This window comes from Salpingoeca rosetta (genome assembly GCF_000188695.1).
Source record: "Salpingoeca rosetta unplaced genomic scaffold supercont1.22, whole genome shotgun sequence".
In the NCBI taxonomy this organism is placed as follows: Eukaryota; class Choanoflagellata; order Craspedida; family Salpingoecidae; genus Salpingoeca; species Salpingoeca rosetta.
This window is the reverse complement of record NW_004754912.1, coordinates 451,337-477,081: the sequence shown is the minus strand read 5'-3', so window position 1 is coordinate 477,081 and position 25,745 is coordinate 451,337. Positions and strand designations below refer to the sequence as shown.

The window sequence follows — 25,745 nt, the reverse complement described above, 5'->3', positions numbered from 1 at the left end:
TGTGTGTGTGTGTGTGTGTGTGTGTGTGTGTGTGTGTGTGTGTGTGTGTGTGTGTGTGGCTGTGTCTGTGTGCTTGTGTGTGTGCCTGTGTCTGTGTGCTTGTGTGTGTGCCTGTGTCTGTGTGTTTGTGTATGTGTGTGTGTGTATCTGTCTACCTGTGCATAATCTTTCGTTTCAACAGCTGCATTGACAAGCTCCCTCATCTTCGCTCTCACAACTTCCCCCTCACAACTTCCCCCTCACAACTTTCGCCCTCCCCACCCCCAAATCAACACCACGCAATACGCAGTCGGAAAGCACGCAATGCGTACAAGATGAAGAAGGTGAGCGACACACGCAAGACATGAAACCACACCTTCTCCCCACCTGCCTCTCTGTGTCCTGCCTGCCTCCATGCAAGCGATGAGCACAAGACGTTCCTCTGTCATCCCCCCTCCACACACACACGCACACTCACGCACACACTCACGCATACACACGCTTATCCACGCACACATGCTCACATGTTATCCCCTTGCCTTCTCCCCCTGCTTTTCTCCATCAAACACATCATCATCATCATCGTCATGACCATCATCGTGCAACAGGCTGCGTTGGACCGCAAGGTGATCAACAGCAAGCGCCTTCGCCAGCACCGCATCCAGGCCCTCAAACAGCTGCAGGAAAAGGCATCCGCTCTTGGCATCGAGGTGTGCATGTGTGTGTGTGTGTGTGTGTGTGTGTGTGTGTGTGTGTGTGTAGGTCTGTGTGTGTAGGTCTGTGTGTAGGTCTGTGTATGTATGTATGTGTGTGTGCCCGCTTGTCTGCCTGTCTGTATATGTCTTCCTGTTTGTTTGTCTGTGTGTGTGTCTATCTTTCTGCATCTTACGTCAGTGTACGTATCTGTGTGTGCATCCACCACCACGCGAGCCAGGCCAGCATCGCTGTTCCCGACGGCGCTGCAACACACGACCCGCTCGCATTGGAGGCGCCAAGGCCGACAGATCAAGATGATGATGATGGCGATGGGTGCGATGGTGGCGAGTCCCGTGATTTGGAGACGATCATCCTTTCCTGCTACATCTGCAAGATGAGGTGAGGCCGTGTGTGTGTGTGTGTGTGTGTGTGTGTGTGTGTGTGTGTGTGTGTGTGTGTGTGTGTGTGTGTGTGTGTGTGTGTGTGTGTGTGTGTGTGTGTGTGTGTGTGTGTGTGTCCGGGTCGAGGTCTCTGCCTTTTTGTCTCTCCGCCTACGGGCGGCCTCGTTCCTGGTACCACTGAGCGCGTGCTCTTCCTGTAATCCTTGCATGCTCGTCACACATCGCCCTGCATCACACACACACACACAAACCCAACGCCATCATCACCACCACGTTCGCATGCCTTCAGGTTTTCGCGCCTGCACCACTTCTATTCGCAGCTCTGCCCAACGTGCGCCGCCCTCAACTTTGAGAAGGTTCAACCACCCACACGCAACACCACCACACGCATCCAAGTGTTGCAGATGCACCAATGGCCACACTGAATTGTCTCGAACGCTCCCACGCAACCACACGCAAACACACACACACACAGATGTACTTGTCGAAGCATGGACCAAACCAATTCCCCACTCACACATTCCCACGCATTCGCTCATTCACGTATTGACTCACTCATGAAATCTCACACGAGTGACGTGCACGTGTATGTGAACACAGCGATCGTTCCTCGTTTCACTGGACGGGCGATATGCGATTGTCACCGGCGGCCGCGTCAAAATCGGATTCCAGGTCCGACACACACGTGCATAGACATGTATACACACGTACACGTACACGTATACACACTTTCTCTCTCTCTCTCTCTCTCTCTCTCTCTCTCTCTCTCTCTCTCTCTCTCTCTCTCTCTCTCATAAACATATATGCACACACACACAAGCACACTCGCACACATACAAGCACTCGCATACCACACACACAAGCACACTCGCACACCACACACACACACACAAGCACACCACACACACACACAAGCACACTCACTGACTCACATACTCCCCCCCCCCCAATATTGGCGGCCCTCCCCCGGCACAGATTGGGCTGAAACTGCTGCGTGCGGGCGCCGCCGTCGTCGTCACATCGCGATTCCCGCGCGACGCATTTGCCAGATACGAGAAGGTCGGATGCTGGTCGTGGTCGTGGTCGTGGTTTGTGGTCGTGATTTGTGGGTGCACATGTCAGCACGTGCGTCGAAGTATCGACCGGCTCTTGTTTTGAAACCGTTCCTCCTCCTCCTCCTCCTCCTCCTCCTCCTCCTCCTCCTCCTCCTCCTCCTCCTCCTCCTCCTCCTCCTCCTCCTCCTCCTCCTCCTCCTCCTCCTCCTCCTCCTCCTCCTCCTCCTCCTTCTTCTTCTGTACCTCACCCACACCATCTTGTTCCTCCACTCCCGCATCTTTCTTGCATACGGTTGTCGTCCTCAGGAGAAGGACTTCACGACGTGGGGCGATAGGCTCCATGTGTATGGCGTGGATCTCCGCATGCTTCCGCACGTCGAATCGTTTTGCGACTGGTTCATGACAGAGTTTCCATGGTGCGTCCATGACACCAGCGCTTGCCTTGCAGTTGGTTGTCAGCCCTCCTGCAATTGCTCTTGGTGTCCTGCACACGCACACGCACACATATGTGCCCACTTGACAAATCCAATCATCCCTCCATCGTCACCTCCCATCGCTTTGGCTTACTCCCACCGCACATACTGTGCTCTGTAGCAGACCAACCAACGAACTCACATTGTGCCACCTCCACCAACCGCACACGTACACCACACACGCACGCACACCTTATTCGCACGCGCGCGCAGCTTGGATGTGATCATCAACAACGCGTGCCAGACGATCCGTCGTCCCCCGACATATTACAAGCGTCTCATTGTCGGCGAACTCACAGCGCCGCACGCCCCGCCAAAGCAGGTCGGCTTGTTGCTGCTGTTGCGTGCGTGCGTGTGTCCGTCTGTTTGTTTGTCTGTTTGTTTGTCTGTGTGTGTGTGTGTGTGTGTGTGTGTGTGTGTGTGTGCGTGTGTGTGTGTGTATGTGTGTGTGTGTGTGTGTGTGTGTGTGCCTGACTTGCATGTCTCTCGCTTCTCCCGTGTACTCCCTCGTGTCCTCTCGTGCATCACACCATCATACCGTGCTTCAACACCTCACCTGATGCACTTCCAATCGCGTCACTGACACCCCTGCCAGGTCCACCTGCCCACCAGCCAACCAAGCTCCACCACCACCCCATCACCGTCCACGCCCGCCACAGCCATGACGACAGTGACGGCACCAGCGGCTGGCAGTGGGCGCGATGTTCCTGCGTACATTGCACCGCTGGCGTCACAGCTCGCAGCCGAACACCACGCACACGCCCAGCACGACAGTGACAACAACAACAACAACAACAGCTACAATGGTGATGGCGCTGACAACAGCAGCAACGACAACAGCACTGGCAGCGGTAATGACAGTGTTGCGGCGAAAGCCAACTTGTCGCAGTTGTTCCCTCAAGGCCTTGAAGACGTCAATGAACAGCAAATCGACCTCCGTGACACAAACAGGTGAACGCGGTTTGTCTGTGTCTGTGTGTGTGTGTGTGTGTGCGTGTGTGTGTCTGTGTGTGGGTGTGTCTGGGTCTGTGTCTGTGTCTGTGTCTGTGTCTGGGTGTGCTCTTCTCAGACCTTCATCACACATTGACCCTCCTCCTTATCCCAACTACCTACGCCTTCACCTGGGCTCACATCGACAACCACCGTGCGTGCCTGCGAACCACAACACCACTCGCATCATGCCATATCGCCTGACAACAGCTGGCTGCTGAAGATTGGACAAGTGACAACACCGGAGATGATTGAGGTGAATGCGTGTGCATCAGCGGTGGCGATGAGTGCGATCACGGTGATGGCAATCATGGTGACGACGGGCACATGACGTGTTTGTAGACCTGTCGGATAGTGAACCACTGCAATCATATGTACGTGTCCCTCGGCCTATCATTCCTTCATTCATTTCATCTGTCTCACCTCAACACCGCTGCCACCAACCCCTCCCCTCAACGAATGTCGCCAGGTGATGTCTGTGAACGCCATTTCGCCATTCATCATCAACGGGCGGCTACAGGACCACCTCCTCAAATCAAAACACGTGTGTGAATGTATATGTGTATATGTGTGTATGTGTGTTTGTGAACGTGTGTTTGTGAATATATACGTGCATGTAGGTGTGGGTGTGCACATGTTGTTTCTGGCGTTTGTGGTGTAACGTGAAGCAGTGGGGTTGTGGAACTGCCTGCATACGTGCAAGCACCCAAAGACAACACGTCAATTTGCACTGATAGTTGTGCCTCGTACTCACACGCACACGCACACGCACACGCACACGCACACGCACACGCACACACACACGCATGCACATACATTGACACGCGCGCACATCACCAGAGCGACCGGTACATTGTGAATGTGAGCGCGATGGAAGGCAAGTTCTATCGATACAAGACACCAAACCACCCGCACACGAACATGGCCAAGGCCGCACTCAACATGATGACCCGCACGTCCGCCGCCGACCTCGCAAAGGTGCAGCCATTCGCATTGCTCAAGTCACGTGCCGTATGTCTGTGTCTGTGTCTGTGTCTGTGTCTGTGTCTGTGTGTGTGTGTGTGTGTGTGTCTGTGTATGCGTGACATGTTTCCTACCCTCTCTTCTGTATGTAATTGCTGTGGTTACGCTCACACGTATGCACACATATATGCACACATATGCCCACACATATGCACACACACACACCCTCCCCAACTCCCCCACGCCGGAGCAGAAGGGCATCTACATGACGGCTGTTGACACGGGTTGGATCAACGACGAGAACCCTGTTGCTCGCGCTGCCCGCATTGCACAGGCGCACAACTTCCAGACACCCATTGACGAGGTGCAGCGAGATAACGTTTGGCGGGGGCCGGTGGTGGTTGGATGTGGAGAAGCGCTTGTTTCGTCGTGGCGTGGTGTTATTGGAGGGCTGGGGCTGGGGCTGTGTGGGGTGTTTGTGTTGTGCTGTCGCTGTAATTTTGTCGTGCCGTGTGATGTTGTGGTATGTCTCATGGGCTTGTGCTGTCTTCGCTGTCATGTGTACACACCATTTCAAGCGTGCTCTCACCTTCGACCATCACACACCACCACGACCACAATCACCGCAGGTTGATGCGGCTGCGCGTGTTGTTGATCCCGTGTTCATGGGGGTGCAGGGGCGGGCGAGTGACCCCTCCTTTGAGCCCATGCATGGCATCTTCCTCAAGGACTACCAGGAGACGGAGTGGTGACGCGTGCACACACACACGCATACACACACACACACATACACACACACAACGCATTCTGAAACACGTGGTGAGGGTCGACTCAGGCTTGGTGTTGCTTGCTTGCTTTGCTGTTAACAGAGAATGCTCTTTCATAGCCCTTGCATGCTGTGTTCGTTTGGTTCCTGGTGCTGTTGTTGTGACGTTGGAGTTGTTTACTTTTTGCTCGGTTTCGTTTCATAGAGAGGGCGCATGTGTTGTCGACGAAATGAACACAATTCAACCACGGGGAAGCAGAAAAACCCAAGAAGTCAAACACTTCTCCGTTCATCACAATTCAACCACGGGGAAGCAGAAAAACCCAAGAAGTCAAACACTTCTCCGTTCATCCACACACACACACACACACACATTCTCGCGTTCGTTTATCAGTCCACGACCACAACAGCATCGTCATCGGCCGTGCCTGTCTCCTGTTCGTCACCCACAACAGCTTCACCACCACCATCATTGTCGTCCTCGTCACCGTCGTCACCACCGTCATCACCATCGTCGCCATCGTCGGCCTGTGCCTTTGCTCGCTTCGCCTTGGCCTGCCGCGCCTCTCTCCGCCTCTTCCGCTCGTCGGCCATCCGCTTGTTCTCGAGAGCTTTCGCAGACATGTTGCGCACGCGGTGCCGCAGAAAGGACCAGTCTGCACCCGGCGCCAGCGACTGCACATACTCCTCCAGGTCCATGTTGGCAGCCGCCTCCCCTGTCTCGTCCTTGAGCCGCACCACGTTCCAGAACACGTTGGGCGATGTCAGCGCCATGTTGAACGGCCGCAGGTTCTCCCGGTGGTCAGGGTGCCTCGACAGCTGCGTGAAGAGGTGACCGATGATGATGGCGGGCAGCTTCGGGTAGTCCTCGTGCGCCGTCTTGCGTCGACCAATGGGGAACGTGACGCGGAACCGCCGCGAGATGCCGCTCAGCGTAAACTCGCCGGGCACGTCGCCAATCTCGTGTGTGCCGCCGCGCGCAGCCGTTTCCCGGTCGTACGCCCGACGCTGCGCCTGAGCCTTCAGCATCATGTCCTTGACGCTTTGTCGAAGGTCGCGCAGGGACGCTGTCACGGCGTTGCCGTCCACAGCCTTGATGAGGTCGTCTGCGAGCCCATCCTGCCACGAGAGCGCGTCTGCCTGTTCTTCACTCGCTGTTGGCTTGCCGCCACGCCCACGCCCACGTCCAGGTCCACCTCCACCTTTGCCTGCGCCGTCCCGGGCCCGTGATGCCTTTGCTGCACGCGCTGCAATTGCACGCGAAGCAGCGTCGGCGCCGCCGCTGCTGTGCTCATCGCCTTGCTGCTCCTGCTGTTGCTGCTGTTGTGGCGGCTGTGTCACGACCAACGTGGTGCAGTTGCTGAGGCCCGGTATCTCTGTCAATGGCTTCTCCGTTGTGGCTACATCATCAGCGCTTGCCAGTGGCCGTGGCGGGAACCCGGCAAGCAGGCGCATGGACTCTGCAGGCACGCCAACGGCGGCGGCAATGCGATCATGCAGCGCCTGCAGGGATGCGGTTTCGTCCACGTCATGCAACTGCTGCACACTGCCACTGTACCGGATCCGCAGCGTCCAGCCCATTGTTGTGCCGACCAAAGGTGTGCCAAATCGGTGTCAAACTGGTGACTGACTGGCTCGTCGCGCGTCACTGAGGCCAAGGGCTGCTTGGAAGGCGAGGTGAACAGGACGAGAATGCGTGTGGTGTTGAGGTCGATGTGTGAGAGGTGGTGCCGTGAGGTGTGTGCTCGGTTGCACACTTGTTTCTGTGTGTTTGTGCTCAGTCCACACACACACACAGGATTGCTGCGAAAAGTGACGGGCAGTATTGCAATTCTTCACAACTTGGCAACTGGCAAACAGCAGAACAAGCAACCAGAGGAGACAACAGCACAACCCCCACCAACAGAACACAACTCCACCACCAACACATCATCACACGAGCGAGCATGACGAGTGGAAAGAGCAGGAGGGACAAGGGAAGGGACAAGGATAAAGACAAGGACAAAGATAAAGACAAGGACAAGGACAAGGACAAAGATGATGTGAGCCGTGTTGGGGAGGACGGGGATGTGGCGGAAATGGACAACGTGGATGATGAAGTGCCTGGCACACCCAAGACTGCGACGACAGCGCCGATAAACACGATCCCCATCACAACACCAGGCATGATGGAGGACTCGGCGTTCGAGACAAAAGACGTGTTGTACCCATTTGATCCCACGCTGGCGAAGCTCGTCGTCTCCCAATACGAAGGCGACACGGAGAACTCCTTGTATCATGGCAAGGGCAAGGCTACCTTCTCCACAGGCAACACCTACGAGGTTGTGCGAACGTTGAACATGCCATTCTGGTCGAGGAAGGGAAAAAGCGTGTACATCGTGCGAATGGTTGCTTGTGCTGGCGCATAAGCCTGCGTCATCTGTGTGCCCTTGCTCGCGTATGGGCCAGCTCTTCTTGCTAAGGTGCCCGTGTGGCTTGCATTCCCTGACCGACAACTCTCTCACACAATCATGTCACCGTGTGTTGGGATCCAGGGTGACTTTGATTCTGGTCTGTTGCACGGCAACGGGACATTCTCGTGGGTGGATGGTGTCACGTACACGGGCACCTTTGTGGACAACCTCATCCAAGGCAGCGGCACTTACACATGGCCGGACGGCAGGTGCGTTCGTGCACTATGCATGTGTGTGTGTGCGTGTGCGTGTGTGTGTGTGTGTGTGTGTGTGTGTGTGTGTGTGTGTGTGTGTGTGTGTGTGTGTGTGTGTGTGTGTGTGTGGACTTGAATTGATCATGGCTATGGCTTTGTCTTGCTGACACCACGGCGCTCGCCACCGCCTGTATTCACCAACACCCCCCGCAATTGACGTTTGGTTTATTCATTGCTGTCGTCCATACCTTAAACACTGCAGCACCTACGTTGGGGAAGTAAACCGTGGGTTGAGGCACGGCCAGGGAACGTTGTCGCTTGCGTCTGGTGCGATATACCAAGGGCAGTGGCACAACAGTCTGCGCCACGGAACGGTTGGTATACTCACACGCATATGTGTGTCCGGGAGAAGGGGTGTCGACATGCACGATGTGCTGTGGTGACGCGCACAAGCCGCCTTGCGCGCACGATGTGTGCTGTGATATTTGCATCCTGCTACACTCCAATGAGTGCTCTCGCCAACGCCGTAACGCTCAAACCGTTGATGTGCTGCCTTACGCCTGTGTCCTGTCAACTGCAGGGGCGGCTTGACTATGGAAATGGCCAGGTGTACGAGGGAGAGTGGGTGAACAACAGGCCCTGTGGTCGCGGCAAAATGGTGTACCCGTAAGTAGTTGCTGTGTGTGCGCCGAAAATGGGTTGAGGGTCACACGTGTTATTGAGCACAAGGGGGGGGGGGTCATGAGACGCACACATGTGCACACACACTCTCACTCACTCACTCACTCACTCACTCACTCACTCACTCACTCACTCACTCACTCACTCACTTACTCACTCACTCACTCACTCACTCACTCACTCACTTACTCACTCACTCACTCACTCACTCACTCACTCACTCACTCACTCACTCACTCACTCACTCACTCACTCACTCACATTTACGCTTTTACGCACACACCCCGCCATGCGCACGTGTGCACAGGTCCGGCAGCGTGTATGAGGGCGAGTGGGAGAACGGTATCAAGAGCGGCCGCGGCAAAATGATCTGGACCAACAAGAACGAGGTAGGGGGTCGTGCCACAACATCAAGGCGTGCTGCTGACATTCCACACCTGCTTCATTGTTTTAGGCCACCGCCCCCCCCCCCACACACACACACACTCACACACACATCTGCCATGAATGAGATGTGCACCCATGCCCCCAAGCACGAAGTCCCCTTCATTCCTTCTCACCACCACTCATCTGCAACCACCGCTGGTACTGCAGGAGTATGATGGTGCGTGGGCGAACAACGCCCCCCACGGCACTGGCCGGTACACGTGGATACAGGAGCGGATTGATGGCTCGCAGTACGTGTGCCGCAACAGTTACGAGGGACACTTTGAGCACGGCAGACGTCACGGGCAGGGCACTTTCTTCTTCGCAGAGTAAGCCTTTGTACAGTGTGCGTGCGTGTGCGTGCGTCTGTGTCTGTGTGTCTGTGTTTATCTGTGTGCGTGTGCCTGTGTGTCTGTGTGTGTGTTTATCTGTGGATGTATGTGTGTCCGTCTGTCCGTCCGTCTGTGTGTTTGAACATGTTTTATTTAGTGTGTGTGCGATGCCCCGCTTCCATCATCCTATGCCTGTCCCTTTCTCTGTTTTATGTCTCTGCGTGGAGTGACTTCTTTGTCCGCACTCTGGTCTACTGAAGGCGCACACATGCCCGTATTTGCTCTCACACACACACGCGCACGCTTTTGTTTTCATTGCATTCACTGCTCCTCCAACGACACAGTGGTGCCATTCTTCAGGGCACGTGGCACTACAACACAAAGCACGGCACGGTATGTCAGCCACACCCCATATGCACGCCACCATATTCATGAAATGCTGTTTTCCTGTTGAATCACGCTCAGTCTCATCTGCATTGTACATATGCACACACACACACACACACACTCACACACGTGTGTAACGAGCGTATACACCCATGCTTATTGCCACTCTCATGCACACACACACGTGCACGGTTGGACATGTGTACAGCACACGATGACGTTTCCAAACGGCGTTCAGCGGCGCCTTGAATTCAAGGATGATCGCCTGACGTCAGAGCTTGATGAAGAGTGCTATGCAACCTTCATTCCTGCATTTGAAGACTTGCATGGCGAAGACAACGCATTTGGCGACCAGCAGGTGTGCAAACGACTGAATGCATTTTTGTGTGTGTGTGTGTGTGTGTGTGTGTGTGTGTGTGTGTGTGTGTGTGTATGTGTATGTGTGTGTGTGTGTGTGTGTGCATTAACTACCTGTGCATGAACGTACCAGTGCATGTGTGTGATGGTATTCATGTCGAGTGTCGGCTTCTTCGCCTCAGCAATTATTCACGCCGTGCCCACCACCACCTCCTCCACAACCACTGCCACCACCACCATCAGATCACGAATGTTGTGCTGCAGAACATGAGCCTGCTGCGTCGCGTGTACCATTTCTACTCCAAGATTGCCGTGCCTGTCGCATGCGATAATGTCTACATTCTCAAACGCTTCCAAGTACGGCACAGATGCCCTGTTCAACACGAGTTTGCTCAACATCATGCACACACACACGTCTGCCATCAAGTGTGGGTGTAGCACACTCAACAATGACTGTGCACACAGCACGCAGCACGCATGCATACATCGTGCCCATGTTCGATTCACCACGTGACATTCACACGCACACATGTGCGCGTGTACTGCAGCTCCACCAAGTGTTTCTCGACTGTCAGCTGCAGCGCCACAAAGTCACAATGGCCGCACTGCAGACTGCTCTCGGTGCGAGAACCTGGGACGCATTCCTACCTGCTTGTGGTCTTCGTCGTAGTGGTGGTGATGATGACGACGGTTGTTGGGGTGAAGGCGACAGTAGTGTGCGAGTTGGTGTATTCATTCGCACACACACACACACGCACACACACACACACACACACACACACACACGCACACACACACGCACACACACACACGACGCATCACAGGCGATGTGGAGTGGCCGTGGCGAGCGGAGCAGCGCGAACAGGATAAGCTGTTGCCACGCCACTTTCTCTCCATGCTCGTGCGTGCCAGCTTCCATCTGTACAGCAGCCGCTTCAAGGGCTCTGCTGCTGCGCTTGCTGACTGCTTCAGTCGATTCCTCACAGAGGACCTCTTCCCTCGCGCCTGCACTATTCAAGGTCGGCAGTGTGGCTTGGCTGTCGTGTGTCTGTCTGTCTGTCTGTGTTTGTATCTGTGTGTGTCTCTGGCTCTGTCTCTGTCTGTCTGTTAGTATTGCTGTACCTGCCTGTGTGAATCGAGTGCGAGCGTGAAGTGAATGAGCTCTGTGTCCTTTTTCCCTCTGCCTCGTGCCCTCCTTGTCACACTTGCTTCATTGGCCCGTTATTCCCATCACACACACACACACACCCTTCGTGACTGCACCTGTGGCTTAGGCCTCGCACTGAACACGAGCGTGAAGCAGCAGCTGTTCCGAAACCACTGGGATCCTCTTCACGACGTGGTTTACGGCCTGTCGTCCCTCGATGTAAGAACTTGGATGCAACTGCTTGCAGTTCAAATGTGCACAGCTTGCGGTGTTCATGAACGCTCATGATGCACACACGCACGCTCAATTATTTCGTCGACACATGCTACCTTTCACTCACCCGCATGCACTCATTCATGCGCGCATCCGTGTGCTCTTTTGTTTGCGTGTGTGTGTTGGTGTGTGTTTTGCTGGGCAGATGGCTGCGGCTGATGCTTGTGTGACTGTTCGCACGCTCCTGCACTCGTGCCGTCGCAACCACGTGCTTGGTCGCCTGCTCACCTTCACCGACGTCCGAGGCGTGAGTGCAAACAGTTCCTGGCACGTCTGTCTCGTATGTGGGTGTGTCTGTCTGCCTGCCTGCCTGTCTGGCTGCCTGCCTGTGTGGAGGATGCACTGCGAATTGTTCAGTGCGTCACAGACTGATTGACACATGTTCACGCATCCGCAACGCCTCTGTCGCCGCTCAACAGCTGCTGGAGGACCTTCATCCGCCCATTTGCGAACACTTCAACACCAAACACCAGGTATGCATCCCCCTCTTCCACGTACACACACACACACATACAAACATACACGCACGCACGCACGCACATATATGTATATATATATATACACGCATCGCTCATGCCTTTTTCTTCTTCTCCCAATGTTTATGCCACACTTCCACTCCCTTTTCCGCTTACGTCCACTCAACATGGACTCGCTTGCCCACGTGCTGCGAAACCAGCTGTCGTATGTGGAGTGTGCAGGTGTTGTGATGGGCATGGCGGAGCACGCGTACTTGGCGCTACGGCATGAGCGCGCTGAACAGGAGGAAACACGTGCACTGGAAGCATTGCAACAGCAGCAAACCAAAGGCGGTGCGTCGCAAGGTGATGGAACACAGGACGGCACAGACCACGATCGTGCACAGCAAGAACAACAACGCAGTGGCGATGCTGAGGTAACCTCGGACGCACAACAAAGCCAACATCCGCATGATGATGGTGTCCAAGGAGAGGCGGGAGCGAGCTCGGGTCACAACACTTCGAGCACATCCACGCAAGCAGCAGCGAAAGCAACCAGCGACGGCCCGGCAGCAACGCAGACAGACCGCCCATTGTCGTCATCATCAACAGCACCCGCTGCGCCCAATAGCACCAGCAACGGTGGCAGTGGCGGCGGCACGGACAACAACGGCAGCAGCGTGGCGAATGCAGCGACCACGTCCACGACCAACCATGGTGCAGTCGCAACAACAAGCAGTAACAGTGGTAGTGGTGGTGGTGGCGGCGGTGGTGGTGGGCAGCACCGTAGCAGCAACGCGGCCGTGGACAGCACGAGCACAGGCCACAATAACCCCGCCACCAACAACGACAACAACACCAGCAGCATCGGTCGTGCATCTGCGCTTGGTGGCACTGGGCGGAGTGCATCAAATCAGCAGCTTGGACGTGGTGGCGGTGGCGCAGCGAGCACGGGTCACACGTCGCCGCAGCCCACAGGAACAGGCACGAAGCATGGCTCTGGGCAGTCGAAGGAGCACAGCGAGCCTCCCATCTCGGAAAGCCCCCTCATCTTTGTCGATTCAAACGACGTGACTGAGCCCCACCCAACACACGGCGCCCAGCACTGGGTGACACCAGACCTCGACACCACATTGCGCAACCTGTGTCGATCGCTGACGGGCCGCTCGCGATGGCTCGACTCGCAGGAGCGATAGTGGTGGTGCCCCTTCCATGGCCTTGCTTATCTTGTCGTGTTTCAAAATGAGCTGGGTACTCTCATCACGTTGATACGCGTCGCGCTTTGCATCTGTTTTGTGTGAGCAGGTTGCTGAACCCGTTGTGTGTGTGTGTGTGTGTGTGTGTGTGTGTGTGTGTGTGTGTGTGTGTGTGTGTGTGTGTGTGTGTGTGTGTGTGGATGTGTGTGTGTGTGTGTGTGGATATGTGTGTGTGTGTGTGTGTGTGTGTGTGTGCTTTGGGTTCACACGGTATCACATTCATGCCATGTCTCATTCTTGCGTTCGTTTCTGTTTCGTTTCTTGTCTTTCGTTCTTGGCTTTTGCTGTGCACATCTGACATGAGTACATGGTCACCAGGAACAACCTGGCCACACAACAAGCAATCAACAGGCTGACAAATGTACAACTGCCTCTCGCTCTTGCCCTTCTTCCCGCCCCTCCCTCTCCTTCGCTACAAATCAAAGAATGAAAGAAATGTGTAAGTGTAACACACCAGCACACACATGTGTACATGATAGCACGTGTGCGTTGTACAAACACACATGCACACGCACACGCACACACGCACACGCGCACACGCGCACACACACACACACAAACTCCTCGCAACCGTCGGGCAAGCCTGAAGACACTAGCCGTCGCTTCAGGAAGCCACTAAAATATCCCGCACACGAATGAACATGCATGCCGAGTCCACTTATCGCAACCAATCCAACGCGCCAACATCGCAGCTAACACACACACACACACACACACACACACACACACAGCCACAATTACAGGTGACCAAGCACCTTTTGTCACAACCTTCCATCGACGGAGGGCGTTCACCATGTGCACCAAGGCAAACCAAGCAACCTACGCGTTTGGCAACAAGCAAGCTAGTTCACTTGGGTGACCTTGATCCAGCTCTCACTGTCTGCCAAAGTGTCAGTGGGCTCACCGAGGTATGCAAGCCCATGACAGACCGTCTTCGTGTCTGTGACATACACGTAGAACCCGGTGCAGGCGGAGTCCTGGCTGCATGCCACCCTGCACTCTGTGCGCGCCGCGGAAAACCCTTTGCTCGTCAGGCTGAACACGTCGCGGGTGAACAGGTGATTGCTCGGGTCGTAGGCGGTGTTGTATCGCTGATATGGCCCTGTATGTGTGCCGTGATACCCGGAGTACTGCAGCGAGTAGCTGGTGGTCGTGTCCACGGTGATGGTGTTACCCGTGAGCGAGCCTGTGCCGTCGTAGTAGGTGAACTCCACGCCCAGCTCGCCCGGCTGCAGCTGCACGCCCTGATCCTCGGTTGCAGGGCCAGCGACGGTTGCCCCGGCCCCGTCCTCAATCACGAAGCTGGACGATGTTGGGACGCTGGACAACTGGAACAGGTACCGGCCGCCCTGGCTCACAGTAATGGCGGGTGCAGCCTGTGCAGCCTGGCCGTCTGCGGCAAGGTTGAACGCCGCGCCATCGCTAGTGACAGTGATGGTCTGGAGGATGGGGTCGACGTAACTTGGGCCGGCTTCGCACACGCGATCAGAGGTCGCAGTGGGAGCGCTCATTTCGACCTGGTCAGCCTCACACGCGGTGATGTACTCGCACACATTCGGGGCAAGCTCAAACTCGCCCACGTTGCAGTTGGTGGTGACGTTGTCCGATGTGACGCGGCGATCGCGGATCAGGAGGCTCTCCGCCTCACCAAATCCTGCAAGCTGTGCACCTGGCGTTGCTGCTTCTGCTCCTGCTGTTGGCTGCTGCCGTTGTTGCTGCGTAGCGGCCACGGTGCCGGTGCCGATGCGAGCGACTGCCTCTTCGAGCTGAGCGGCAATGTGATAGGTGGCAGCAAAGTAGCGCACCTCAAACGCACCCAGCCCCGTCGGCTCGGCGGAGGTGGCGCCGCTGCTGGCCAAGGGAAGCTCTCCGCTGATGACGTCGTTGCACGGCAACACGGCGCCGTTCACGTCCAGGCCCGCGACAGGGAGCACGCGGGCGTTGACACCGCGCAGGCTCTTCATGTAGCGGAAATTCTCGCCAAGCGGCAGCTGCGCGTGCTTGAGCTGGTTGTGGTGGACAAAGAGGGGCCTGCCCTGAAGGTCGTGCTGCAGCATGGTGTGGCTGCAGAAGCCAAGGTCCGTGTCAGAGTGGCGCTCCTTGACGGTGCCGACGGCGCTGGGCATCCACGAGTTCATGACAAAAGGGACACCTGCTGCCAGCCATGCGAAGCGGAAGGTATCCTTGTCGCCGTTGATGAGCCCCATGTAGAAGGCGCTGTTGAAGTGGACGCACAGGTTGAGGCCGCGCCACGCCGCCCGCTTGTTGATGAGCAGCTGCCCGCTCTCCTGCTCCCACATGGCCTTGGGCTCCATGCCCAGGATGGCCCAGATGGGGTTGTCGAAGCTCGTCTTCCAGTAGTCTGGCCAGAACACGGTGCCCGTGTCCTGGAACCCCTGCTCCGAGAAGAGGTAGGTCGGGTCCATGAGGGGCGTGTTGTCAGAGTCGATGAGGAGCACCTCCTGCAGGTCAGAGTACAGCAGCGCTAGCGGTTTGAGCTGGAAGAGGCGCATGCCGACGTTGCTTTCAATGGGCTTCAGCAGCTCTGGTGGAACAACGGCGGTGAAGTCACGCGGCTCAACGTCGTACGCAGCCAGCACCTCCCGCTGAGCAGCGTCAACCTCCTCCGGGCCCAGGTGCCAGATTTGGATGCGCAGCGTACATCCAAGGTCGCGCAGCATCTTGACGGAGACCAGGGCAGAGGCGAGGTACCTGCCGCCGGCAACGATGATGATACCGCGGCCACGGTACTTGCCTTCAGGGTAAGTAGGCACGTTCTCAAGGTACTGCTTCCACTCTGCTCTCCTGTCATCGACAACAGCGCGTGCAGCGTCCCAGTTGGCACTGCTCCAGCTGCTAAAGTGCTCGTCCTCATAAAACGCCACGCCAGCTGGAAGAAAAGGCAGTGCAATGGTGTGGTGATGGCATTGGTGATGGCATTGGTGATGGCATTGGTGATGGGTATGGGTGAGGCGAGTGTGCTCGTGTACGTATATGCTTGTGTGTGTGTGCTTGTGTGTGTGTGTATGTGCTTGTGTGTGTTTGTGTATGTGTGTGTGCTTGTGTGTGTTTGTGTATGTGTGTGTGTGCTTGTGTGTGTGTGTGTGTGCTTGTGTGTTTGGTGATGGGGTTCACGAGACACATGATGTTTGGCACATGGTGCATATGACTGGCACGTGCCTGACGTTGGCTCCCTTCAACCACAAAACGTTCATTCCCACCTTCGCAAGAAGCTGCTGCGGAGAGGACGAAGGTGCCTTTGCACTCTGGGTTCACGAGGAAGAGCTCACGAGCAACAGAGACAGCACACGCTTGTTGCTGCAAGCAAAGGTCCTGCACAATGTCGCTGACGTCGTGGGCAGTGCACCCTGGAGCGTTGAACTTGGCCTTGACGTTGCTGATGTACATTCCTTTGGGACAGGACATGCGAGCGACGCTGCCTTCCACAGCTCGCACAGCCCGCGTGTCTGTGTCGAACACACACACACACACACGCATGCACCGTGACGACAAATGAAGGAGTTGTGAGCAACAGTTGGGGAATTGCACAAGGACACACAGCCGCAACGACTGTGCACGATCAACGGACACAGCGACGTAGGTGCGGTGCCATACAACACATCTTGGCACTGCATCGGCTGTGTACACGTATGCCACACAAGTTAGACGATTGCCCACACACACACAACACACACACAACACACACACATACACAACACACACACAACACACACACAACACACACACACAAATGCCCGCACACATACGCACGCGCCCATGCACCTTTGAATCCAGATGTCCACATCAGAGCTTGATGACACGATGCGTCCTCGCCAAAGAGAAAGCATTCCCCTGTTTTGTCGTTGAGGGAAAAGGAAGTGCACTGCTTATCCTTCTCACACAACCTCTGGCATTGGTCGAGGGCATCGCGCGACAGCGAGTGCAGTGCCATGTGATGGTCGCATCTCGTGTCGTTTCGTACAATGAACTCTGCAGGGGCAAGAGAGTGATGTGACGTGCGCCATGTGCGAGAGAGTGTGTGTGCGTGTGTGTGTGTGTGTGTTTTGAAGTGTGGTGATTAGCGTATGGATCGATGATCAGCAACTGCGTTTCAGCGCGCTATCCACCCGCGCGTTGGTGTGCGTAGTGTGTGTGTATGTGTGTGTGTATGTGTGTGTGTGTGTGTGTGTGTGTGTGTGTGTGTGTGTGTGTACGCTGTACCAAGGCCAGGAGATGTCTTTGCATGGTGCGTGGCTGTTGTGGATGTTGGAAAAGAACAATGCTCAACAAGAAGGGCGATGCGGCCCAGGGGGAAGGTCAGAGTGTGTTCATTGAGACGCGTTACCTGATCTTGTTGGTGCTTGTGCGGAAACCGAGACTGCGATCAGCGAGCATGCCACCAGAACCATCGGCGCTAGCACGTCCAGGCCCACCACGCGCGCCATCGTCAAGGTGAGCAAGCGACAGGGAACAGGGATGAACAGAAACTCCAAGAGAGGAGAGAAGAGTTGCGCGGGGTGGGGCAAGTGTGTGTGAACTCGACAGCAGCGTGGACTGCCAGGGTAAGCAGGGGACGAAGAAGAGGGCTGTGACCGTGCAGCGGTCGGCAACAGCAGCCACAACAATGGGTCGCGGGTGGTGCTGGGTGTCAAAGAGTGCACACAGCAGCGCCAGCAGTGTGAAGAGGAGCACTAGCAGCAGGGGGGTTTGATTTTAACAATGCGCGAATAATGCCTGGGCGCAGCACACAAAATCCGCGGTAGTCGCTCGTTGCTTTTTTACCACCGGTGGCAAATTACACTGTGCTGTTGGTAAATTCAGCATTTTACCAACCCTCCCTCGTGCACAACACAGGAAGCAAGCGGAAAGCATGAGCGACAACACAGGCGATGGGGAAGGCGAGCAGCGCCAGCTTCAACAGCAGCTGCTGCCGAGCTTCTCCACGTTTGAAGACCTACAGCAGGTGCATATGTGTATGTGTGCATCTGTGTGCATCTGTGTGTGCATGTGTGCATGTGTGTGTGCATGTGTGCGTGTGTGTGTGCGAGTCAATCGACGATTGCGGGCGTTGCATCACTCGTGGTGCGTGTTGATGGGTGATCTCACTATAACCATCATCCCCATGGTCATCATGCTTAGGCAATGTTCCAGAGCTTGGTTCCTGCTGTCAAGGCCAGCGTCCAAGTGCCAAAGGTAACATGGCAGTGATGACAAGAGGCGAGCGCACAACATAAGCTTGGCGTCATGTGGGTGCGCAAGAACATTTGCATGGATGGCTTGCTTGCGCTGCGTTGTGAACTCACGTGATTCCGACCGTGGTGACATGCTCGTAGGGCGATGACCACCTGTACTTCTCCACAATCCCAGAGTTTAAGACCAAGACGCGTGACTTGCAGCAGCGCCTCCTCCGCCAGTATGTTGTTCGTTGCCATCAAGCATGCAGCCGAAATGGAAATGGCAACGGCTCCATGCATGCGTGTGTGTGTGTGTGTGTGTGTGTGTGCGCGCGCGTGCGTGTGCGTATGGTGTTGTAGGTGTTGGATTTTGTTCGCTGCTGAACGTTCATTCATATCTTTGTACATGGACTGTGCTCGCTGGGACACAGGATCGAGGGCTTGGCGAAGCTTGAACACGGCCACCTTGAAGGCTGGTCCCGCGATGACATGGACGAGCAGATGTCATATCTAACAGAGATCAACGACCTCTGCATGGAGCGTGTGGTGAGTTTATCGCCAATGCTAAATATGACTGTGTGTGTGTGTGTGTGTACATGCGTGTGCATGCGTGTCAGCTTGTATGTGCGTGCGTGTGTGCGTTTGTGTGTGCATTGGTGCCTGGCTCGCTTGCTGTCCATATCTCTTTCTTTCTACAGCTCGCTCTCCGCGTCCTTTCTCCATTCTTTCTGCCTCCATCAATCAGCCTGCGTGACCTGCACACCCCCAACTATGCTGCACCACGCTCCAACACCGACACTCAACCTCACGCCCCCGCCCTTCCGCCCAATACTCTGCCGATCCACAGAGCATGTTCCTGGACGACAAGCGTGGCGCGAACCGTGCGAGCGCAGCCCTCGAACACCGGCTGGGCAAGCACGCCGTGCACACGGTCTCCATTGGTGCTGGTGCTGGCTCCTGGAACAAGACAGCGCCAGGCATGCGTGTGCTACAAGCAACGAACATTGCGCGCCCGCAGCTGCTGTTCACCGACGCCATCGACAACACATCCACGCCATTTCGCCCCAAACTCACGCGAAAGCCGCACGCCATGCGAGACCTCAACCTGCAGGCGATTCGTGTGCACGGGCCCGGCACAGCTGCTGCCCCTGCTGGCGCGGGCGACGATGAGGAGGAGACGGTCGTGTATTACGAGCACCCTTACGAACACGAGCTCCGCGCATTCCAGGTAGCCGCTGGGTTCTTGTCCATGTGCATGTGTGTGTGGGTGTGTGCATGTGTGTATGTTGGGGGCGAGGGCGTATTGTCGGGAATTTGGAACGAAAGAGCGGGTCGTGGTTTCAAGATGGACATGAATCGGGCGTATGTGTTTGCTTTTGGAGAGGAGGGGAGCACCTGCGCCATGGTCTAGCTGCTGCACTGCCTGTGTCACCCGTCCCAAAACTCATCATCCTCACGACCATCACCACGATGTTGTTGTTGTTGTTGTTGTTGATGATGATGATGATGATGTTGTTGTTGTTGTTGTTGTTGTTGTTGTTGTTGTTGTTGTTGTTGTTGTTGATGATGATGATGTTGTTGTTGTTGTTGTTGTTGTTGTTGTTGTTGTTGTTGTTGATGATGATGATGATGATGATTATGATGTTGTTGTTGATGATGATGATGATGATGATGATGATGATGATGATGATGATGATGATGATGATGATGATTATGATGATGATGGTGCCAGCCGCCGGCGTTTGCGCTGCAGCCGGTGGCCGATGCCGCGAACATTCGCCAGAAGCGCTCTATTGACGAGTGCGCAAACAACCCGGCCACGTTCGTCAACACCGTCGACCAACTCCAGGTCGGTCTCAGTTTGTGTGCGTCTGTGTGAGTGTCTGTTTGTGTGCGAGTGTCCGTCTGTCTGTCTGTGTGTCTGTCTGTCTGTCTGTCTCGTCCCTCTCTCTCGTCCCTCTCTCTCGTCCCTCTCTGTCTCTGTTGTGCTGTGTACAAACTGTGTACGACCCGTGAGGTTTGCTCCTCTGACACTGTGTTGCCATCTTCAATCGCACACGCACACACGCACACACACGCGCTGTCGGTGTGGTGTGACGCGTTGCAGGATGTGCTGTCGGCATTGAAGGGCGAGCGCGAAGTGGCGGTTGATCTTGAGGCGCACAACGTCCGCTCCTACCAGGGTTTCACCTGTCTCATGCAGGTCAGCCACGCTGTGTGTGTGTGTGTGTGTGTGTGTGTGTGTGTGTGTGTGTGTGTGTGTGTGTGGTCAGTTCGTATTTGTTGTTAGCTGCTTGCTGGCTGTTGTTCCGAAAACTTTGCCCTATTCGCTCCTGCCCTATCAAAACACGCTGCCGCCATTCGCCTCACCACCACCACCGCCGCCGCCACCGCATGCGCCACCACAATCACCACCATAACCAACCACCACATGCTACGATGCGGCTGTGCTGCCAGGTGTCCACGCGCACACGCGATTTCCTCATTGACACACTAGGTGTCCACGCGCACACGCGATTTCCTCATTGACACACTCGCACTGCGCGGCCATCTGGAGGTCCTCAACGAATGCTTGTGTGTGTGACTGTGTGCTTTGTGTGTGTGTGCGTGTGTGTGACTGTGTGCTTTGTGTGTGTGTGCGTGTGTGTGTGTGACTGTGTGTGACTGTGTGCTTTGTGTGTGTGCGTGTGTGTGTGTGTGTGACTGTGTGTGACTGTGTGCTTTGTGTGTGTGCGCGTGTGTGTGACTGTGTGTGACTATGTGTGTGTGTGACTGTTCCTGTAACTCCGCATGCCTCTGTCTGGCTTGCATCGGCCCCCACTGTTCCTGTAACTCCGCATGCCTCTGTCTGGCTTGCATCGGCCCCCACGCTCCTCGCTAATCCCCACCGTCCACACCACCATGGCCATCACCAGGTGCTTCACGGTGCGGACAGCGACATCCTGTGGCTGCAGCGCGACCACGGCCTCTACATTGTTTGTTTGTTTGTTTGTTTGTTTGTTTGTTTGTTTGTTTGTTTGTTTGTTTGTTTGTTTGTTTGTAACACTGTGGTTGGTTTTTGCGTTCGCGCATTCGCATCGTTTCACACCGACTCACTCACTGTTACACACGCACGCGCACACATCACACAAATTCATGCACATACATGCACACACCCATGCACGTCCCACTTCTCGATTGCCAGGCCATGCGTGTGCTCGGGTACCCAAAGTACTCGCTGGCGTATCTGCTCAAACACCTGTTTCACCTGTCGCTGGACAAGCGCCACCAACTCTCCGACTGGCGAATTCGTCCGCTCCCCGCGGACATGTGCGTGTATGCACAGGCGGACACACACTATCTCCTCGACGCACACGACGCCCTCAAGTCAGTTGCGGTTTTGTTGACACGTGTGCTTGAAGTGTGTGTATGTTGCTGCAAATGGGGACGGGGGGTTTACTTGCTGGTCAGCTCAGTGTTGCGGTTGTTCCACGGCATCCCCAACGCTCCCGTACACACGAATTTAACGCTCACGCGTCTACACGTGTACACATACGCATAGGGCCGAGCTGCTTGAGCGTGGAAACGAGAATGCAAATCTCCTTCGCTCCGTCTTCACCCGCAGCACAGGTGGGCACACGCTGCTGCTGCAACTGATGTTGTTGCTGTAACTGACTTGTGTTATGTTCTTTGTGTTCGGTTGTTTGAATCGCATCCGACCCGCACACACACACACACACACACACACACACACACACACACACACACACACATACTCTCTCTCTCTCTCTCTCTCTCTCTCTCTCTCTCTCTCTCTCTCTCTCTCTCTCTCTCCCTCATTCACGCGTACCCACACAACCACCTGTGTGCAGACATTTGCCTGCAGCGGTATGAGGTGCCGAAGTATGACGAGGAGCAGGCGATGCGGCTGTACAACAGGCAGTCGCTCGCGCTGACGCCCAAGGGCCTGGCCATCTTCAGGGCCCTGCACGCGTGGCGCGACGCCGTCGCACGCAGGGAGGACGAGTCTCCAAGGTAATGCCGTCATGGTGGTGGTTGTGGTGGTGGTGGTGGTGGTGTGTGTGTGTGTGTGTATGTGTGAAGGGAAATGGTTGAGTGTTGGTTGTGGTGATGTGGCAGTGTGGGTGCGGCAGCAATGAAACCACGCAGTGTGTTGCCACTTTTGCTGTAAGCGCGCACGAAACGCTCCCCTCTAATACCTTTGTTTGTTTGTCCTTTTTCCTGTGTGTTTGTCCCTCTCCCGCCAGATATGTGATGGAGGACCACATGCTCTTTTCCCTCGCCCGAAACGCGCCCACGCAGCCATCGCAGGTGGGTGGCGTCGCGTGCTGCTGTGTTTGTGGCCCACTGTGGTTTGTCGCATCCTGCTGTGTTGTTGTGTGTGTTGCGGCGTATGGGGGACGTGCGTTGTGGATGTTGGTGGCGACTGGTAATCGTAATGATACCTGCTGTCTGCTGTTTGCATCATCTTGTGGCGTTTGCTAATTGTACTGCATCGCATGTGCGTGCGCACTCACATACACACACACACACCAACACGTCCTCAAATGGCGCATCTCGTTACACGTGTTGTAACACCGCTTTGCCTGTCCACATGTTATTTCTTTCAATTTCTCGTGCGCACGTGCAGGTGTTTGCAATCTGCCAGCCGACACCAACGCTCGTCCGCATGAACGCGCACACCATCATCGAGGTGTGTGTGTGTGTGTGTGTGTGTGTGTGTGTGTGTGTGTGTGTGTGTGTGTGTGTGTGTGTTGTTTGAGGAGAGGGGAGGGCACAGCTGCAAGGGAGAGAACATGCACATAGATGCTTGATCGTGCTGTTGCAACTATTCTTCCCACCCTTCACAAGCACCCGCACACACTTCCACACACTTCCACACACTTTCGCACACTTTCACACACATCGTCTCTCATACATGCACGTGTGCCACCAGACAATTACGAATGCGCAGCTTGGGCTGACAGACGCCGACCGCTTGGCTGCGGAGACGGCAGATGGATCCACCGTCCTCACCACCGATCACGTGTCCGGTGGACGCGACGTCCAGTCCGTCCTCTCCCACGACACCGTGAAACCGGCCGATGACACGAAGCAGCGCTACCAGCTCGCCATGCCACGCCTCCAGGTGCGTAAGCACTCGTAAAATGCACATGTGTGTGTGTCTGTGTGTGTGTGTGTGTGTGTGTGTGTGTGTGTGTGTGTGTGTGTGTGTGTGTGTCCATTTGTACGATACATGTGTGTGGACAATTGCATGTGCTTGCTGCGTTCTGCACTCTTTTGAGCTGACCGCTGCCCACCTTCTCCATTGTATGATGCAACAGGACCTGGATCTCTCGTCTGCCGGTCTTGTCAAGCGCTCCTCCACTCGCTTTGGCCAGGCTCTTGCAGCCCAGGTTGGTAGCCACGGCCCGTTTTAGTGTGTGTGTGTGTGTGTGTCTGTCTGTGTGTGTGTGCGTGCGTGCGTGTGTGTGTGCGTGCGCGTGTGTGTGTGTGTGTGTGTGTGCGTGTGTGTGTGCGTGCGTGCGTGTGTGTGTGTGCGTGTGAAGCGGTTGAGATGCCTGTTTGACTCGATTGCTGTCCGTCCTTGGCTTCCCTCGTATTTGTTGTTGTTGTTCTTCTTCACATGGTGGATTCCTACTGCTTGTGGGCTGTTGTTCGACATTGTTCGCTTCGCTTTTTTGTTTTTTGAGTACAGAAGAGCACGAAGGTGTCGTCTGTTGCGGCCGACATTCTTCATTCGTTTGCGCGCACCCCACTCTTCGCCGCAACACCAAAGGAGATTCTCGACATGCACGTGCGTTGCTCTGTCTGTCTGTGTTCCATTCCCATGTCTACGACAGAGCGTGTGTGCTGTCTTTGGGCTGTTTGTGTGCTGTGCTTTTTGTGACCTGCTCTCTTCTGATGTCACTCGTGTGCACGCACACACTAACACGTACACACATACACGCACACACTTACACGCACACGCATGCCCATTGCAGTCTGATGAACACGCGGATGAGGAGAAGAAGGAGGAAGGTGGTGTGTCGGACAGCCAACCAGAGCCAGAGACAGAAGAGAAGAAGCAGCAACAGAGCGGTAGTGGTGATGGTGACGCGATTGTTGTGGAGGACTCGGACAACGAAGACGACATCATGATTCTTTCAGAAGTGGTGCGTGGCGCTGCGTGGCGGGGATGGGATCACACACACACACATGCGTGTGCGTGTGCATATGTGTATGTGTGCATGTGTGTGCATATGTGTGTATGTGTGTGTACAAAAGCATGTCTGTGACTCTGTTTTATTCTAATTCACTCCCCTGCCCACCGCCTACCCACCACCGCCGCAACCAACAGAAGCAGCGGGAGGAAGAGCAGAAGAAGCGACGGACGGAAGAGGACGACAGAGATGATCTCCTCGGGGAAATCAGCATCTCTACAAAGGTGCACCACGCAGCATGTGTGCATATCTGTGTGTGTGTGTGTGTGCATATGCGTGTTTGCGTGTGGTGTGTGTGTGCATGTGTGTGTGCGTGTGTTGTTTTTTTTTTTTGTGTGTGTGTGTGTGTGCGCGTGTCCGTTCTTCCCTGTGCATGTGTGCACGTTATCGTCTGTTCGCTGACTTTGACTCATTCGTTCATGTTGCGGTGTGGACTGCAGGGTGACAAGCGCAGCAAGAGAAGTAAGAACAAGAAGGACAAGAAGGGCAAGAAGGGCAAGAAAGGTAGTGCGGACAGCTCAGAGAGCAAGAAGGGCAAGAAGAAGGAGCGAAAGCCGAAATCTGGAGAATGGCGCCGCACACACGCGCAGACCGAGTCACCGTCGTCGTCGGCGTCATCAGGACCAGCAAAGAAGCGCGCCAAGTTCGACCCATTTGCAGCGTCAGCGGTGAGCTGCATTGTACTTCTGTGTGTGTGTGTGTGTGTGTGTGTGTGTGTGTGTGTGTGTGTGTGTGTGTGTCTTGTCTGTCTGTGTGTGCATGAGTGTGTGTGTGTGTCTGCGTGCGTTCGTGTTTTTGTCACTCCTCACTCTATGTGAACAATGCGTGCGCGTGTGTGCGATTATGCTTGTTTGCAGGCACAGAAGAGAAAGAAGGGCTCTCGCACGAAGCAGCGTGGTGGCTCCCGCACTGGCTCGATGAAAGTTCGCAGATGAATGAGTGTTTGAAAACGTTGTAGGCGCTTGTGTGCGACATGTGTTGTTGTTGAAACGAATACACCCAACGATCACATCTCCGGAGACCCCCTTGGGTTTGTTTAGGTGTTTGTGCTTTCCTGTGTTGGTGTGTGTGTGTGTGTGTGTGT

General features: G+C 55.3%; 5 protein-coding genes across 5 annotated transcripts in view; 3 read left to right on the top strand and 2 right to left on the bottom strand.

Annotated features, from left to right (window-relative positions):
- PTSG_07371 (short chain dehydrogenase/reductase family Oxidoreductase) overlaps positions 1-5,309 on the top strand; it is a gene marked incomplete at both ends in the record, with an annotated part of 6,060 nt that extends 751 nt beyond the window's left edge. Inside the window, 14 exons of the mRNA XM_004990812.1 lie at positions 290-323; positions 588-689; positions 914-1,074; positions 1,366-1,432; positions 1,677-1,748; positions 2,052-2,135; positions 2,438-2,547; positions 2,818-2,926; positions 3,200-3,555; positions 3,805-3,907; positions 4,064-4,138; positions 4,435-4,572; positions 4,811-4,936; positions 5,187-5,309. Coding sequence (XP_004990869.1) covers positions 290-323; positions 588-689; positions 914-1,074; positions 1,366-1,432; positions 1,677-1,748; positions 2,052-2,135; positions 2,438-2,547; positions 2,818-2,926; positions 3,200-3,555; positions 3,805-3,907; positions 4,064-4,138; positions 4,435-4,572; positions 4,811-4,936; positions 5,187-5,309 — 1,660 coding nt within the window. The remainder of the gene's footprint in view (positions 1-289; positions 324-587; positions 690-913; positions 1,075-1,365; positions 1,433-1,676; positions 1,749-2,051; positions 2,136-2,437; positions 2,548-2,817; positions 2,927-3,199; positions 3,556-3,804; positions 3,908-4,063; positions 4,139-4,434; positions 4,573-4,810; positions 4,937-5,186) is intronic.
- Positions 5,310-5,713: 404 nt separating this feature from the next.
- On the bottom strand, positions 5,714-7,134 carry PTSG_07370 (uncharacterized protein; the record flags this gene model as incomplete). The annotated part of the gene is made up of 1 exon (XM_004990811.1): positions 5,714-7,134. Exon 1 carries the CDS (start codon positions 6,902-6,904, stop codon positions 5,714-5,716), a length of 1,191 nt encoding a protein of 396 aa, XP_004990868.1. The 5' UTR covers positions 6,905-7,134.
- Positions 7,135-7,269: 135 nt separating this feature from the next.
- PTSG_07369 (uncharacterized protein) lies at positions 7,270-13,224 on the top strand (the record flags this gene model as incomplete). Its single annotated transcript, XM_004990810.1, has 15 exons — positions 7,270-7,644; positions 7,858-7,985; positions 8,233-8,344; positions 8,551-8,636; positions 8,959-9,040; positions 9,246-9,406; positions 9,754-9,802; positions 10,005-10,154; positions 10,397-10,510; positions 10,702-10,774; positions 10,978-11,172; positions 11,428-11,519; positions 11,719-11,811; positions 11,993-12,046; positions 12,250-13,224. The coding sequence occupies 15 exons, from the start codon at positions 7,270-7,272 to the stop codon at positions 13,222-13,224; spliced, it is 2,739 nt and encodes a 912-aa protein (XP_004990867.1).
- Positions 13,225-13,526: 302 nt separating this feature from the next.
- On the bottom strand, positions 13,527-17,994 carry PTSG_07368 (uncharacterized protein). The gene is made up of 4 exons (XM_004990809.1): positions 17,630-17,994; positions 17,068-17,274; positions 16,506-16,751; positions 13,527-16,174 (listed from the first exon to the last, which is right to left on the bottom strand). Exons 1-4 carry the CDS (start codon positions 17,727-17,729, stop codon positions 14,127-14,129), a joined length of 2,601 nt encoding a protein of 866 aa, XP_004990866.1. The 5' UTR covers positions 17,730-17,994; the 3' UTR covers positions 13,527-14,126.
- A 160-nt stretch (positions 17,995-18,154) lies between these two features.
- PTSG_07367 (uncharacterized protein) lies at positions 18,155-25,596 on the top strand (the record flags this gene model as incomplete). The annotated part of the gene is made up of 21 exons (XM_004990808.1): positions 18,155-18,247; positions 18,424-18,477; positions 18,618-18,697; positions 18,890-19,004; positions 19,306-19,686; positions 20,212-20,307; positions 20,566-20,661; positions 20,956-21,036; positions 21,374-21,457; positions 21,643-21,824; positions 22,000-22,067; positions 22,310-22,472; positions 22,706-22,769; positions 23,089-23,151; positions 23,395-23,586; positions 23,783-23,854; positions 24,157-24,255; positions 24,443-24,613; positions 24,799-24,885; positions 25,102-25,329; positions 25,519-25,596. 21 exons carry the CDS (start codon positions 18,155-18,157, stop codon positions 25,594-25,596), a joined length of 2,547 nt encoding a protein of 848 aa, XP_004990865.1.
- Between the last annotated feature and the right edge of the window lie 149 nt (positions 25,597-25,745).

Excerpts from the sequence above, each read along its gene's own strand:
- PTSG_07368 (XM_004990809.1), bottom strand. The coding sequence starts at position 17,729 with ATGGCGCGCGTGGTGGGCCTGGACGTGCTAGCGCCGATGGTTCTGGTG. Across the intron at positions 17,275-17,629 it reads ACAAGCACCAACAAGATCAG|AGTTCATTGTACGAAACGAC; the intron begins GTAACGCGTCTC and ends TTGCCCCTGCAG. Across the intron at positions 16,752-17,067 it reads GTGGACATCTGGATTCAAAG|ACACGCGGGCTGTGCGAGCT; the intron begins GTGCATGGGCGC and ends TGTTCGACACAG.